At 42.5% G+C, this 16266-nt stretch overlaps 1 protein-coding gene across 2 annotated transcripts in view; it reads right to left on the bottom strand.

Annotated features, from left to right (window-relative positions):
* NFXL1 (nuclear transcription factor, X-box binding like 1) overlaps nucleotides 1-3680 on the bottom strand; it is a 44352-nt gene extending 40672 nt beyond the window's left edge. The window contains exons 1-3 of one of the 2 annotated variants that reach the window (XM_045572853.1): nucleotides 3587-3680; nucleotides 2986-3216; nucleotides 67-240 (exon numbers count right to left, since the gene is read on the bottom strand). In XM_045572853.1, coding sequence (XP_045428809.1) covers nucleotides 67-240; nucleotides 2986-3214 — 403 coding nt within the window. In that variant the 5' untranslated portion in view covers nucleotides 3215-3216; nucleotides 3587-3680. Of the gene's footprint in view, nucleotides 1-66; nucleotides 241-2985; nucleotides 3217-3523 lie in introns of both variants that reach the window. The other variant, XM_045572850.1, reaches the window with a different exon arrangement.
* Nucleotides 3681-16266: the final 12586 nt, after the last annotated feature.

Below are 16266 nucleotides of genomic sequence, written 5' to 3'. Positions count from 1 at the left end.
GAGGAAAAGTGTTTTTTAAAAGCCAGGAATATAAATATGGTCTAAATTTAAAAGATCGTACAGTACCTGTTTGAGTAGTATAAGTTGTAAATGTATTAGCAACTATTCTTCCCTGTTTTCCTTCCAAATCTTCATCTCCTTCTTCTTCAGAGGAAGAGCTAAAGTGTTCTTCAACAAGTTTTTTGGCCGCAGCTTGATTAGCCTTCTTGATTTCCTCAAATTTCCTTTGAGCCATTAGCTCTGCTTAAAGGGAGAAAAAGATGAGTCATTTCTGCAAAACAAGCTCTCAAAAGGCAAGTCCTAAGTGCTAATACATCATTTTAAAATATAGATTTAAAAGTCACCTTTGGAGCATTCTATTTTACTAACATCCATGAAAAACAGTAATCTCTCAAATTTCTTGTCATACAAAAATGAGAATGTCACAATAAAAACTTGCATGTTTGTAAAATACCCTGCTAAAAGCAGTGAATTGTCCTAAAAACAGTGACTGGCCCACCAAAGACTGAACAAATAACGTTCACTGTGTTACGTTTATATAAACTGCTGTTTAGAAAGCTCAAGAACTTTTTGCCTTTATTAAAATGTGGTCACAAAACATATATATTTAACATTAATCCACACAAAATGTTGCTAACATAGAGAAAATACCTCTTACAACTTCATTCCAAAAAGAAATGCTAAGTTTTGAGTTATTCTTCTGCTATTCTCTTTAGCACTATTTGTACTTCTCATTTTGTTACTTGGTTAAATAATAATGCAAAAATAATTAGATTACTTCATAGCACATGAAAGTGAACACTCAAGAGCAAGGATCATAGGAGTTTTTTTTCAGCACTAAGTGTTAATAAACTCTAATGGACAGCAACCACAGTTTAAGAAAGGAGCCACAAACATACTGAATTGATCTGAATTAATTAGTGCTCATATTGAGAGGATTTTAAATTTATTAATTTAAATTTTTCACTTGGCCCTGGCCCAGGCAGCTCAGTTGGTTAGAGCATCATCCTGAAATGCCAATGTTGCAAGCAACCAATCCTATATAATAAAACCCTAATATGCAAATCGACTGAACATGGAACTGCCTGTGGAATAACCAGTCACTATGAAGCTTTATGCAGGAGCTGCCCTCAGCCCAGAGGCCCTGATTGGGGGGGAGGGGGGGGGGTAAGGGGGGGGGGCATAGGGCAGGCAATTGGACAACGCCAGACTGCCTGCCAAGGCGGGTGCCCACGGGTCACCCAGCAGATAAGCCCTGATGGCCAACCAGGCCTACGGAACCTATCCATGCATAAATTTCATGCACCGAGCCTCTAGTGAATGTATAAATAAATAAGTGGAACAAATCAATGTTTCTCTCTCTCTCTCTCCATTCCTCTTTCTTTAAAAATAAAAAAAAAAAGTTTTTAAATAAAAAAAAAATTAAGTTACTAGTTAAAAATTCACTTCATGCTGGAAACAATGAGCCACTACTAAGATAAGCCTTCTTATCTTAGGTGGTATTTTTATCTTTTCTTTCCCTTTCTTCATGCAGCCAGTTTGGTTGGGGATTGTGCTGTGTTTCAAGTACAACTGGAGGAAAATGTGCAATGTGCCCACCTAGGAATCTTATAGTACTAGGAGAAAAGTAATATCTGTAAGATATATGAATCAAAACTGGATGCACATCAAGAGAGATGACAAATCTCATTAATTATGGGAAATTAATAAAGGAAGCATTTTTTAAAAGGTTGAATTAGAAGATATAATAAAAATATTCATAACCTGATCAATGTAACCACATATGATCTCGAGAAAAGCTGACAAAACAACCTTCCCATATATTATTTCTAACAGTAAAATCTCAATGATAGCACAGGTGAAGGATGCTAGCTTTTCTGCCATCCACAAAACCCAATAAGGTTTGCCGAAATGTTCCCAGGTCTCCAACAAACCTCACCACCATTATCAACTCAGTAATTGCAAGCTAGTAGAATACCACCTAATTTTAAAATTCGTTTAGGAGAAAAACAAAATACAAAAAAACACTTAGACGCTCAATTTGCTTCTCAGCCCACAAAAGAATACATTCAGAAAAATACATCCCAAACTCACACAGAAAAATGACTTCAGGAATTATTCCTGTGGCCCCACACACTTTCTTAGTAAAGACAACCTGGTGTTGCGTGCATGCTCTCGGGCTCCATAAAACACAGCCTTGCATGAAAGCCACAGACATATGGGAGGCGGCCACGCCAGCTACATCCAGGAAAAGGACCAGAAGTCTGCGAACAGGAACCAGGAAAGTACCACCACCGGAGAGCTTACAGGACACAGGCAGTTAAAAGTCAGTGAGTAAAGCCATCAGGTGAAGATGGAAAGTGACAACTGGGCTCCAGAAGCAGGAAAAGACCATGTAAACGCGGTGCCTCCGCTCCATCTGAATGGGATGTCCACAACCCAGTCCAGCTGGCTGCTGCCATCGTATTTTACAAGAAAAGCAGAGCAGATGTGTATGACATTAAAACACACACACACACACACACACACACAACAACAACAACAACAACAACAACAAACAACAGAACTCCCATGAGAACCAATGCAGATTCCAAGCCTGTGTTAACCAAACCAAACTACGGGTTCAGGCTAGCCCTCCGGACTACAATTTGCAACTTTCGGTCCTAGAAAGTCGGCGCCGGCAAAATGAATGAAGGGAAAAGTAAGAGGGCAAGAGAATTAGAAGAAGAAAAAAAAAATTTTTTTTAAATGAATGATCCATTAAAATTAAGAAAAAACACTTTTTAAATTAAGATACAATGAAGATGGGAATGTGCCTAGAATGCCGGAGAGAGGAGCTGGCGGAAAGGTGTGCGAGGAGGGGCCCATTCTCAGCGTCCCCGGGAGAAGACCAGGTGTGTGTTCGAGCCCCGGCGAGGCAGCCCGCGGCCCGCGCCCCCGGGCGCCCCGGTGCGGCGGGCGGAGGGGCGGCGGGGGCGTCCTCACCTCCCGCCGAAGTCGGCGGCGCTCCGGGCCCCGGGGGGCTGCGCCGGGCCGCGCTCCCTGCGGCCGCGGGGCCGGGGCCGGGGCCGGGCGCGGCGGCGCCCACCGGCCCCTTCTCTCGCCCGCCGCCGGCTCCGCGCAGATGGGGTCCATCTCCTGAGGAGGGGGCCGCGGCGGCCCGTCCGCGGGCGCGGCCCCGGCCACCGGCCACCTGGCGCCAGGAAGCTTCCATCCCTGGAGGGAAAAGAGAAAAGAGAAGAGTGGAAGGGGCTGGAGTGCAGGGAGAAGGGCGGCCTCGGGGAGCAGTGGTCTCCGCGGGGCCGGGCCGGGTGAGAGGACGTCGCGGCCCGGTCTCCCCATGAGGGCGAGTGCCCGCTGACCCCGGGCTTTGGAGAGGGACCCGGAGGGAGAGGACCTAAGCGGGGAAGTGGAACGTGGGGCCAGGAGCATCCAGCGCCGGAGCGCGGAAGCCGGGGAGAAGGAAAGCGCTTTCTCCACCTCAGGCGGAGCGCCCTGACGGGAGGGAGAGCCACCGACTTACCTCGCAGCTCCCGCGGGGAGCGAACTGCGGGAGCTTAACCCAAAGCGGGCTACGTCTCCTTACCGACCGAGTCCGCCTCCAGCGACTACAACTCCCAGAAGCCCACGGCCACGGCCCGCAGAATGCGTGGCATCACTGCCCACTTCCTTATCCGGGAGAGGCGGGGCGAGGGTGGGGGAAGGGGAGGAGAGGGAGTTCTGAGCGCATGCGCTGGCTGACCTGGGCCTCCAGAAACTACAAGTCCCGGCGTGCTCTGGGTCGCCGTCGGAGAGGGCGCCAGGTGCGGAGGTGGGTCGCCCTGAGACGTTGTTTACACCGGAAGGTACAGCTGGGTTCCCGCACCGGCTTAAACCTCCCTGAGTGGCCGGGTTCTGTGGAAGTGGCTGTAATTGGCCGCCCTCCATCTCTACTCTGGCCTTGTGGCTTTCAGCTGGCGGAAAACGTCTCACTTGAATAGAAAAAGCTCTTAATGAAAACACTTGGGTTCGAGGGGAAGGGAGGAATGAGGGGATTCCGCAAAAGGGGCTGGATTGGAGAAAGCGCTCTTCTGAATTGCTAAAGCCCTGCAGAGGATAAAGCTAACGCCTATTAGACTAGTGCTTTATAATTGACAATATGCTTTTCCTGAGCAGGCTGATTTTTACCTGCTCTCTAAAGTAGATTTTTATTAAGGAAAGTAGTTGAGAACCAGGACCTAAATCTCTAACTTCTGTTAGTTTTCCAGTAAGAAAGAGATTTCAAAATTGGGGTGGAAGAGGGATGTTTGTCTGAGATTGACAAGTACATTAACTGCTTGGGACCACACAATCCTTATACAACCCTTTAACTTAACCCCTCTACGTTACTAATAATATCTAATACTTAGATAGCATTTATTAAGTTATATATATATATATATATATATATATATATATATATATATTAAAAGGTAATATGCTAATTAGACCGGATGTCATTCTGGACATCCTTCTTGATGAAGCCAGGGCCAGAGGGAAGCCAGTGCCAGAGGGAAGCCAGTCCAGGTCCCAGGTGCCTGCTGGGGGCAGGAGGAGGTGCCGGGTGCTGCTACCAGCAGCCACGGGAAATAAGGCCTACTCTTGCACAAATTTCGTTCATTGGGCCTCGTGTGTGTGTGTGTGTGTGTGTGTGTGTGTGTGTGTATTCTCCAAGGACAAGTTACTTAACCTGTGTCTCAGTGTTCTCAGGTGTAAAACAGGGAAAATGTGTGTACATATGTAAAAACTAAAAATCTATTGTATATACATTTATGATATGTGTGGTTAACTATATGCTGATACACCTCAATTTTTTTTAAAAACAATTCTAAAATAAAGTATAGAAAAAACTTCTTAAATTCTTTTCTTACTCCTCTTCTTAAATACTTTTATTGTGCAGCCATTTGAAAAGTGTGATTTAATTGCATTTATTTGTCCATTCATTACAGACATATCCTAATAAGGATTCTTTTTGCCAGCGTATCCATACATGCTCCCCAAATACATTTGTCCTTGACAAATACATCTAACTGTACTAGTTATCAGTTTACTAGATGTCTGGCGCATGAATTAGCGCACCAGTAGGGTCCCTCGACCTGGTCTGCAGGGATCAGGCCAAAATTGACTCTCTGACATCCTCGGAGTCCCAGATTGTAAGAGGGTGGTTCTCAGGCTCCCCCAGAATTGTACCCTAGAATCAGGCTCCCCCCCTCTGGTTCCTGGTGTGTCAGCGGACAACAGCAGCTGCCAAGTCACTGCAGCTCCTGCATTGAGCGTCTGCCCCCTCGTGGTCAGTTGCACGTCCTAGCTACTGGTCGGAGGTTGAAGGGTAGGCTGGTGGGCCCATTGCTTAGACTTTTATATATACAGACTAGAGATCGGTGCACGAAATTCATGCATTGGAGGGGGGCCCTCAGCTAAGCCTGTGCCCTTTCACAGTCTGGGAGCCCTCAGGGGACGTCCTACTGAGGCCTCGAAGGCGGGCCACTGCACTTGCCCACTGGTGGTCAGTGCACACCATAGCGACCTGTCCTCCTATTTGTTCGATTAGCATATTACCCATTTATTATAAAGGATAAGTCTATTTCACAATTAATTTATTTTATATTTTCTTTTTCAAAAAGCATTTGAAGGGGCCACTGTTTGAGATGCCTACCTGAAACTTTCTACTGGAAGTAGAAGTTCAAGGTTGCAGGTAGAGGGAGCAAGATAAAATGACTTATTATCCCAGAGGCAGAAGGTTACAGCCTCACCATCCCATTGAACTGGATTCTTTTCTTACTCCTCTTCTTAAACTCCTCATTTTTTTCCTCCTAGTGTCTCTTTTTCCTGGCTCCTCCTTTTTAAAATTTCTCTTGAACACATTTTCTCTCTCATTGAAAAAAAAAAAAAAAAAAGTATTTTCTTTTCTGCTCTCCTTTTAAAACTTCTTTTTCTCTATCCCTTTTTCCTCACTCATGTTACTCTTCCCTCCCCTTCACTCTCCTATTCTATCCCATCCCTTCTTTTACCCTCTATCTGTTTATTGACCACTTTTAACATTTTTCATTTCTTCTATTTCCTTTCCTAACTCTCTACTTTTACTATTTACTGGTTACTCCTTTTTCAAATCAGTTCTATTTACCTGTGCATCTATCTATCTATCTATTCATCCAAACACCTACATAACTATCTCTTTTTTTTTTTATTAACTTTTTTTAATCTTATCCCCTTTACACACAATTGTATTTGACTTCCTTGTTGGCTTCTCCCTCTCACACAATTTTCTCTCTCCTTTATGTAATACTTTTCCCTACCGACTCATCATTTATGAACTTTTCTTTCCTCCTTATTTCCTACTTCTGTTCCATCATCCTTCCCATCTTTCTCCAGCCCTCCCTCCCTCCCCCCATTCCTTCTTTCCTTTATCTTTACCCCTTCCCTCCCTCCCCCTTTCCTTCCTTCCCTTCTTAATTTCTTTCTTCACTTCCTGCCTCAGACCTGCTTTGCTCCCTCCCCCATTTCTTCCTTCTTCCCATTCTCATTTTAAGCTCTACCAGCTCCCCTTTAAAACTTTTCTTCCTCCCTCTTTCTCTCATCCTACCTTTCCCATACATTCTTCTCTACTTACTTCCACTGTTCTAGTATCTATCTACCTGCCCAACAATTTACTTTCATTTATCATTTTTTCTTTCTTGACTCTTACTTTCAAAATCTGTCCCCATACACAACTATATTTGATTTTCGTTATAGCTCCTACAATTCACTCATACATCCTCTTTCCTTCTTTAACTCTGCTCTCTGCTGACTCCTTTATAAAGTTCTTCCCTCCCTCCTTCCCCTCTTGTCCATCCTCCATGCTCCTCTCTCACTTTTACTCCTTTTACAGGCTAATTAAAAATTCTATGCTTTTTGTCCTGTCTTAGTACTGACTTCTCCACTTAAAAATCATATTCAATAAAAATACATTTTTAAAAAATCACCCTGTACTTAATTTTCTTATTAACTCCTCCTCTTAAACTTCCCTCACTCTCACAGTCTGTTTCTTCTTTTTATTTAACTATTCTCCTGGCCTCACCCCATTTTAGCAACCCTCTCTTTCCCGCTTTCTTTCCCTCTCTCCCTTTGAATCTCCTGCGGCCCCTCTCCCTCTCTCCCTCCTCCCTTCCCTCCCTTCATTCCCAGTGTCTATCTCCTTCTTACTCCTCCCACCCTCCCCACCATTCACCTTTCCCTTGTGATCCTGAACCCTGCCTCCCTCCCTCATCCCCCTGCCCCCCTTGCCATGTTCACTGGTTTTTCTTTTAAACCTTCCCCTTTCTTCTCTGGGACCTGCTTCCAGCCCCACACGAACGCACCCGTGATATTAAATCTTCCCTTTGGGAGGTGTTAACCCCCAGCTCAGGGCCCAGCCCCAGTCAGGCCTTCACCGACCCCCTCTAACCCCAGTCCTCCCCACTGCTGTCCTCCTCCCATTCCCTTCCCAGGACACCCCAACTTCCAGTCAACAAAAGTACACTTAATGCACTACCAATCTAATCCTGGCCAGTGTCTTTGGGGTCCAAGCCTCAGTGATGAAAGAGGTACCCTCCTTAGTGTGCAATTCCACCCCAGCTAAGCTGTGCCTCCCCTCCCAGTGCAGGGTGCCTGGCCCAGCAAGGGTAGCTGAGGCCTAGCTGCTGCCGCAAAGCAGGAGCACCTCCAAAAAAGGCCTCGGACCATCCACCCCTCCATCCCGAGACCTGCAGGCACCTCCCTGCCAATGGCCTGTGCTGGGGGCCACCGCCCTCCAGGCTAGCTGTGCCCTGCCTCCCCGAGGTCACCACCCCCTCCTGCCTGCAGCCCCGAGTTTCCTTCCCTTTTCCATTCCTGCGTCTTTTTCTTGTTCGCTTTCCGTATTTCTGTTTCTCCTCTCGGCCTGTCTGCATGCAGGCCTGCCTTCCTCTCCCTCTCCTTTCTTATCCCCTCCTGTCATATCCTATCCTACCTACCCAGGGCCTCACAGCTGCCTGAGCAGGGGGCGGGGATGCAGCCTGCCAATGGGTTGTTGTGTGGCGGCATCCCAATCAATTTGCCTATTACCCCATTATTAGATAGATTGCCTTTCAGCTTCGATTCACCCTTCAAGACATGCTCTGTGATAATGGGAAGAACTCCTTTAAGTACCTCCGAGAGAGCACCACATTTAGTTTTCTCAGCAGAGGGCACTGGAGAGACGCTGCAGGAGGGAAGGTGCTCTCCTAGTAGTTCGTGCTGTCACATAGTGGGTCAGCAAACTTGCAGCCTTTGTGGTCTTCGGCCTGGCCTTAACCTTCCAGCGGCCTTCTCAACATGGAAACTGACCCAAGGCCTCCTGCTCACACTGGCACCCTCAATCATCGCTGACACCTGCTCCCCCATTCCCGGCACCTGCTACACTTTCACCGTAGGCCAGGCCACCACACCTGTGCCTGGGCTCCCATTCTGTCTGCAAGCCCACACTGCGGGTTCCTGGTCACCCACACCTGAGAGGGACTGCAGAACAGCTGCAGCCAGAATATACCAGCAAGCTTGCCTGCTACCCAGTGGATTTGAACCTCAGCCTTGGGAAGGTGGATTCCTCCAAATCTGTCTTGCCTTGGGTCCTCTCCCTAGATAGAATATCATACATGGTTTCCCAATTTTTTATCAGAGCTTAGTAATTCTTTACACTAAACTTAACCCACCATATGATTTCTATTCCTGGTTAGATCCAGACTGATATAGGCAGTGTACACATTTACACATTTTATATTCGTTTTTCTTGAAATACTGGCTATGACCAACCAAACTGGAAGCAATATGGGGAAGAGGGGGAGGGGAGGAAAAGTGGTCAGAAGGAAATAAAGTAAATAAAAAGGTAATCAAGTTGATTTTCCTAGCCAGATTGAGGAGACTGATCCCCCTCTCTCTTTTTTTTTTCTTTAGAGCACATGTGTCAAACACAAGGCCCGCGGGCCAAATCCGTCCCGCCAGGCCTTGCAATGTGGCCCGCACCGCGCTGTCATCACTGCACTCCGCTGCGTTTCCATCACAATGACAGTTTATGACTGTTCAGTAAACCATTCGGCCCGCGATTTAGGCTGGATTTTAGATTTTGGCCCCTTCTCTGATTGAGTTCGACACCCCTACTTTACAGAACTGATTGCCTCTTTTTTTCAATACTCAAAATTGAAATGATATAAATAGTATTGTATATTGTGAATTTCATTAAAGTAAAAATAAAATATTTTTCTTTAAAATGGGCTGTCATTTTATTTTTTCTAGGAAAACCTTCATAACACAGGAAAAAATCATTCAAACATCTATTCAGATTTAATGTGAGCTTTTTTCAAACATTCAGTTAAATAATCCACCCAATAATCACTAATCAAGTCTAGCAAATATCTAATACTGTCAGGCACTGGTCATACAAATTCAGAGATAGGAAGGGTTCACTATAAGTACGAGAATAGGAATGGGGAGGTTCATGAAGATGCCGAGAGCTGGAATATTATTTTTAAATATATTTTTATTGATTTTAGAGAGGAAGGGAGAGGGAGAGATAGAAACATCAATGATGAGAGTGAATCATTGGTCGGCTACCTCCTGCATGTCTTCCACTGGGGATCGAGCCCACAACCTGGGCATGTGCCCCGACTGGGAATCAAACTGTGACCTCCTGGTTCATAGGTTCACACTCAACCACTGAACCACACTGGCTGAGCGTGAGAATATTAGTAAGAACAGAGTAGATCTGAATGGGCTGGAAGGAAACATTCTGAGTGGTAGGGACAGCATGAGCCAAGGTTTAGAAGTGCAAATAAACATGGTATGTGTTTGAACCCCAAAAAGGAAAAAAGTCTATTGAATACCGAAGGCGATTAATAAGGCAGAGCAAAGTTATAAACAGGTTTGGAGAGAACCTTGAAAACAGAAGTAAAAAATGTGGTCTCAATTTGGCATTAAGTAATCACCAAGGGATTCAAGAGAAGGGTGATGACATCATGAAAGGTTTTTCAAGAAAACTAAAGTAGAAATACTAATAAAATTTGAGCTAGAGAAGTTCTTGACTGAGGATGGCTACGTAGAATTAGAATTATAGTCGCTATGATTCTCAGTTTACAAACTCAGATGTGTAAATAATCATATTTCAGTAAACATAACCTTGTAATCAACTTAGTTTGAACTCTGAGTTTTGTCTTTCCCAGGATTGGTTGGAAAACTCATGAATTTATTAATTTATTCAACAGAGATTTATAAATCCCTATTATGTCCCCAGGACTCTCTAGGCATTAGAAATAGAGCAATTAATGAAATGACTCCATAGTGGCAAAAGCTAAGGTTTAAGGTAATTAGTGCCAGTGTACTGTTTGGGGCCTGAGACTCGGAGACTGGGAGCTCCATGTCTGGGATCCAACCTTCCCCATTGCTCTACTTGGCTTGTTTCCTCAGAGGAACTGCTATAGACTTGAGGGGCTGCTCTGGAGCACTCAAGAAACTAACAGATTTTTTTTTTTCTTCCTCACAACCCAGACTTAAAATCTTGCAAAAATCCTGGTTCTGAGTAAACTCCATGCACCTTATAAAAGATTCTTGTCTTCATCTGTGATCTTGTAGAAGACTCAATATTTCTCTGAATGTGTTGAAAGAAAATCCTCTAAAAACTAGAATCTCAACTTATAGTGGGATTGACATTATGATGAGAGAGAGAGAGAGAGAGAGAGAAAGTGAGAGAGAGAGAGAGAGGCTGGAATCAGGATAACTCATTAGCATGTTATGGTCTCAAGAAATAACAGGCGACCACCCTCACTAAGCTGTTTCTACTCAGTGACGGCACTGTGAGGAGTGATTGCCTTGATGTTTTGTAGGAAGAGACTTCCAGAACCTCCGCTATTGTGTTCTTTCCCCTTATGATTTTCCTCATCTCTGCCTAGGCTAAAGTGAATTATTTCCTCTCCTAGGCGATTCTACTTACCAGCCTCCAAAAGTGTGCAATTGCCAGGAGGGGTCCATTAATTAATCATGAAATCAATTTAGACATTTGCAACAGGCATGTTTTTTGAAAAGAACTAAAATAAAATAGATAAAAGAGAAGGCCCTCAAGTACACTGCATGCTCTAAGGGTACAAAATGCATTTTAAACAGATTACTTATTATGGGTCATATCAAGAAAATTTGAACAGACTAGAAGCAGTTACCCTCATTATTGAATCTGTCCTCTCTCTGCTTCAAAATATTTTTTCACGTCTTTGCAAACTCTGCCAATATTCACTTCTGTTGTTCCCCAGGGAAAACAGCCTTCCTGGAGTTTCTGTGCCATGTTACCTGTTGTCTGTCCTAAAACTCTAGCAAACAGGAAAGTCCAATCAATAGAGCAAATGCAGGGGCTAATGGATCATTGTTTATCTCATATTTGGCTTTAGGACTTGATGAACTTTAAGATGTTCTTTTTCTCTTACTTATCAAAGATAGGTCTGGGAATTTTCATCTCCAGAGGGAATCTGATAGATGGAGTATCAGACAATGTGGTGAATTAGTCCATGTTATGTCACTCCATTCTCCTGGTAATCAACTAGGTTTCTTTGTTGTTGCTGTTGTGATTTGTTTGTTTTTAAGCATATTTCTCTCAGCCTTTGCCTTTCTGGACTGGAGTCCCATGCTCTCTCCCTACCTCCATTTATTCACATGCCACCTTTTATTCATTCTCTGCACTCTAGCCACCTCTAATACAATATATTCAGGGTTCACTAAACAGAAGTGCATACAACTTTTAAGTTCAGATGCCCCATAACTTTCTATAAAGATAATATTTCTTCTTCAGAGTTCCTAATGAAATCCAGCCTTTCTGTGATCTTCTTGTACTAGTAATTCCTCACTGAGAATATAACACGCTACAAAACTCCTCCTCTAGGTCTTTACTGCATTTGATTGCTTAGAGCAAATCATTTTAAAATTATAATTTGAAAACAAACAATCTGATTTAAAAATTGGCAGAGGGGATAAATAGGCATTTTTCCAAAGAAGGCATACTGATGGCCAATGGGTACATGAAAAGGTGCTCAACATCACTAATCATCCATTTGAAATATAAATCAAACTGCAATGAGATATCACCCATACCTGTTAGAATGGCTATTCTCCAAAAGATAAGAAATAAGTATTGGAGAGGATGTGGAGGAAAAGGAATCCTTGTGCATTGTTGGTGGTAGAGTAAATTGGTGCAATCACTATGGAAAACTGTATGCACATTCCCTCAAAAAATTAAAAATAAAACCACCATGCAATCTAGCAATTCCACTTCTGGGTATTTATCTGGAAAAAAGAAAAAAAAGAAAAGACTAATTTAAAAAGATATATGGATAACGCCCCTCACATATTCATTGCAGTGTTAATTACAATAGCCAAGACATGGCAACATCCTAAAGATCCATTTATGTATAACTGGATAAAGAAGATGTTCCATATACAATGGAATATTATCTAAATATATAAGATCTATATATACAAAAGCCTAAGCAACCAAAAGACTGAACGACTGAATGACTGAACGACTGATGGACCAGTTGCTATAATGCACACTGACCACCAGGGGGGCAGATGCTCAACACATGAGCTGCCCCCTAGTGATCAATGTGCTCCCACAGCCACCCTCCCGCAGTCTCCTTCCCCCCCACCCCCCTGACTGGCCAGCTAGCCTCCTGCAGTCCTTCCCCCCTGCCAACCCTGATCACCAGACAGGCTGAGTGACCCCACCCATGCAAGAATTTGTGCACCAGCCCTCTACTTGTCTTAATAAAAAATGAAATCTTACTAAATGACATGAGTAGAACTTAAAGAGATTATACTAAGTTTAGTCAGGCAGAAAAAGATAAATATCCCAACATCTCACTTATATATGGAATTTAAAAAAGAAAACAAAATTAAAAAAAACAAAACAAAACAAAAAAACTTCCAAACTCATGGATGTAGAGAAGAGCTGCAAAGCAGTAATACTTTATGTTTAATGTGGAGACCAGGGAAGCAGGTCCCCCTCTTAAGGTAAAAAATAGTCTAGGTCACTACTGTTAAATTGAGAGATCTCTATCACTAGACTTAGTACCAAAATCTAAATAAAAGAATTTATAGAAAGAAAAGGAAATCCATTATTTCAGTTCTGTAAAAAAAACAAACACAAAAAAAACTCTCATTTTCCTATCACCAACAAGTCTTATTTCAGCCCATGAGTTTTAAACACTCAATTATTTTAAACACAAAAATAAAAGGCATATAACCAAAGCAAATTATAAAGTTAATTTCTTGTGGTACATTCCTTTGATAAGTTTATTTATTTTGTGCTCTTTGGGTATTTTGATATTGCATCTGGATGGAGCAGGAAACGTGTAATATAGATTGTCAGTATTTTATTTTACTTTATTTTATTGGTTTTGCAAACTAAAGAACTGGGGGGAGAGATTTATTACATTTAAAAATTAGTGGAAGAAATTACATTTCATGATGCAGGTGCTCTGGGTGGCTCCTCTGTCACTCTCTGTGCTGAGTGTAATCCAAGAGGCCGCTGGGGGATGCCCTGGACTGGGGGACGCCCTGGACTTTGGTGCCACCAGGATACCTGTGCTGCTCAGCTTCAGGAATCCTTGTGGCAATCCCGGGAAACAGGCTTCCTGATGGCTGAAGAACTCACTCAAGTAGCTTCTTGGGCCCGGTCCAGCTGGCTGAGGTTCAGCACAGATAAAACAAGAAAGAACCTAACTGAAAAGAAGAGAATCTGGCAAGCTGACAAGAAATCTAATATCAACTCTTTTTCTGGGCCCCATTGTCAGGCTGGTGAGTAATTTTGTGGTAAATAGCCATTTTCAGAATCCCAAAGGAATGCATTGGTGAAAAATGCATTCTTAGACCTCTGACTCATCAGGAAACCAAGATCCAGACATGTAATGTAATTCTAAAAAGTATTGTCTCAGATTTACTCAGTATGCACTCTGACTGACTTAAAGTGGAAACATACAGATAACAAGCATGTTATCACCAAGTAAAACCTCATAAAACATGGACTTGGGCTGCGTAAAAAGCAATCAACCTCCTAGGGAAGTAAACACTGAATCAAAGGTCAAAAGTCCAGCCTTTGCCACTAAACTATGTGAATTTAAACTTAGCTCCTCTGTTTCTCTTTTTGTCTTCTTTTGAAATAGTTCAAATATAGCAAAGATTATAAAGGGGATTTTACACACACACACACACACACACACACACACACACACACTGAGTGGCCAGATTATTATGATCTCTGAACACATAAAAATCTGACCACTCAGTGTATAATATATATACACTAAATATATATATATAATAAAAGGCTAATATGCAAATTGTCCCCTCAACCAGGAGTTCGACCAGCAGGCAGGCCAGCCAACCACCAATGTCCCCTCCCCCTGGTCAGGCTGGCCGGATCCCACCCATACAACAAATTCATGCACTGGGATATATATATATATATATATATATATATATATATATATATATATATATATATATGATGGGGACTGCCCTTGAACCCAGCCTGCACCCTCTCCAATCTGGGACTCCTCGAGGCATGTCTGACTGCCCATTTAGACCCCAGGAATGGGTCTACATACAAGAGTCAGCACTGGAGCCTCAATGTCTAGATTCAAATAGTGGTTATGTCACTTCCTTCCTGTGGGTCTTGGGAAAATTACTTAACTTCTCTGTGCTTTCATTTCCCTATTTATTAAAAAATAGAACATAAAGGAACCTACCTTGTAAGTTGTCATGAAGATTAGATGAATTGACCTCTGGGGAGTACTTGGAACAGTAACTGGTACATACTAAGCACTATATAAGTGTTACCTGTGACTATTCAAATGTTTTTATAGCATCCATTATATGAATGTATTCCAATTGATATATCTAACCTCCTTTAAAACAAGTTTGTAATCCTCACCTGGGATATGTTTATTGATTTGAGAGAGAGAGAGAGAGAGAGAGAGAGAGAGAGAGAGAGAGAAACAAACATCGACATAAGAGAAGATGGGTTGCCCCCATACTACCCTGACTAGGGATCGAACCTGTAACCTAGGTATGTGCCCTGACTGGGAATCAAATCTGCAACATTTTTGGTGTACGGATGATACTCCAACCAACTGAGCTGCCCAGCCAGGTCTATATCTAACTTCCTTTTGATGAACATTTAGGTTGTTTCTCTTAAAATTATTATTATAAAGATTCTTCAGCATGTCTCCTTATGGATATGGGCACAATTTTCTCTAGTGGCTATGCCTAAGAATGAAATGTCTGAGTTTTAGGTGAGCTCAACTTTGGGCTGTAGTAGATATTACCATATCATTGTCCAACATACAGTAAAAACTCCCACTCTCAAAATTCCTAATAGTCTTTGTTCTCACCAGCTTTAGTGTTGCCTGATCATCATTCTAGTGTTTTATAAAATGAGGAGAAGTTATCTTGATGACCTCCGGGATCTTTCCGCACTTTCTATATCCTTTGATTCCCTTTCCATGAATTTCCCACTCTCTCCCTTCAGCTAGAGACAAACTAATCCAGTGAATGGCAAATTATTCTATTTGACTCTAGAAGCCTATTGTTGGGTATTTTTAAATTCTTAAGTTTAAAAACTAGGACATCCAATAATACCATTAGTGGTGAGGGGAAAATATCACCTAAACTAACAGTGTCCTAACCAGGAATACTCCCAATGCTGCTGATATAAGTCACTGGTTTTCAAACTTTTTAAAACAATGAACTTTTAAATATAGATATAAACTGAATCACAATATAATTGTTACTTGCTCTTCCCCCCCCCTTTTCTTTTTGCTTCTAAAACACATCTTACACATTTTAAAAAGCTTCCTGTAATATAATTATCATGATTGCCTTGGTAAGCTTCCTGAAATTAAGAACTATTAAAATGCTTCCATTTACCTTGCATTTTAAATTCTACTTGATCATGTTTTTATTTGACTGGTATATATTTGGGTATACTAAAAATCTTACTTTAGAAAAAAATTACCCATTATTGCCAAAGAGCTCTGATTTTACTACCTTTAATTTCTATGAAGAAAAATATTCAGTTTCAGGCTTTGAAGGTAATCATGGTAGGCCAATATTGCCACCTAATGGTAAGAAGCCTAATCACAACATATCTCAAGTTGGAAAAGTTATGTGTTTTTAAAAAAAAACACATATGCAAAACTCTGCGCACTCTCTTCCTATGACGACCTGACATCATGGTAGAGC

This window comes from Pipistrellus kuhlii, unplaced genomic scaffold, assembly GCF_014108245.1.
Source record: "Pipistrellus kuhlii isolate mPipKuh1 unplaced genomic scaffold, mPipKuh1.p scaffold_m20_p_1, whole genome shotgun sequence".
In the NCBI taxonomy this organism is placed as follows: domain Eukaryota; kingdom Metazoa; phylum Chordata; class Mammalia; order Chiroptera; family Vespertilionidae; genus Pipistrellus; species Pipistrellus kuhlii.
Note: the sequence above shows the minus strand (reverse complement) of the source record. Positions and strands in the feature narration are given on the sequence as shown.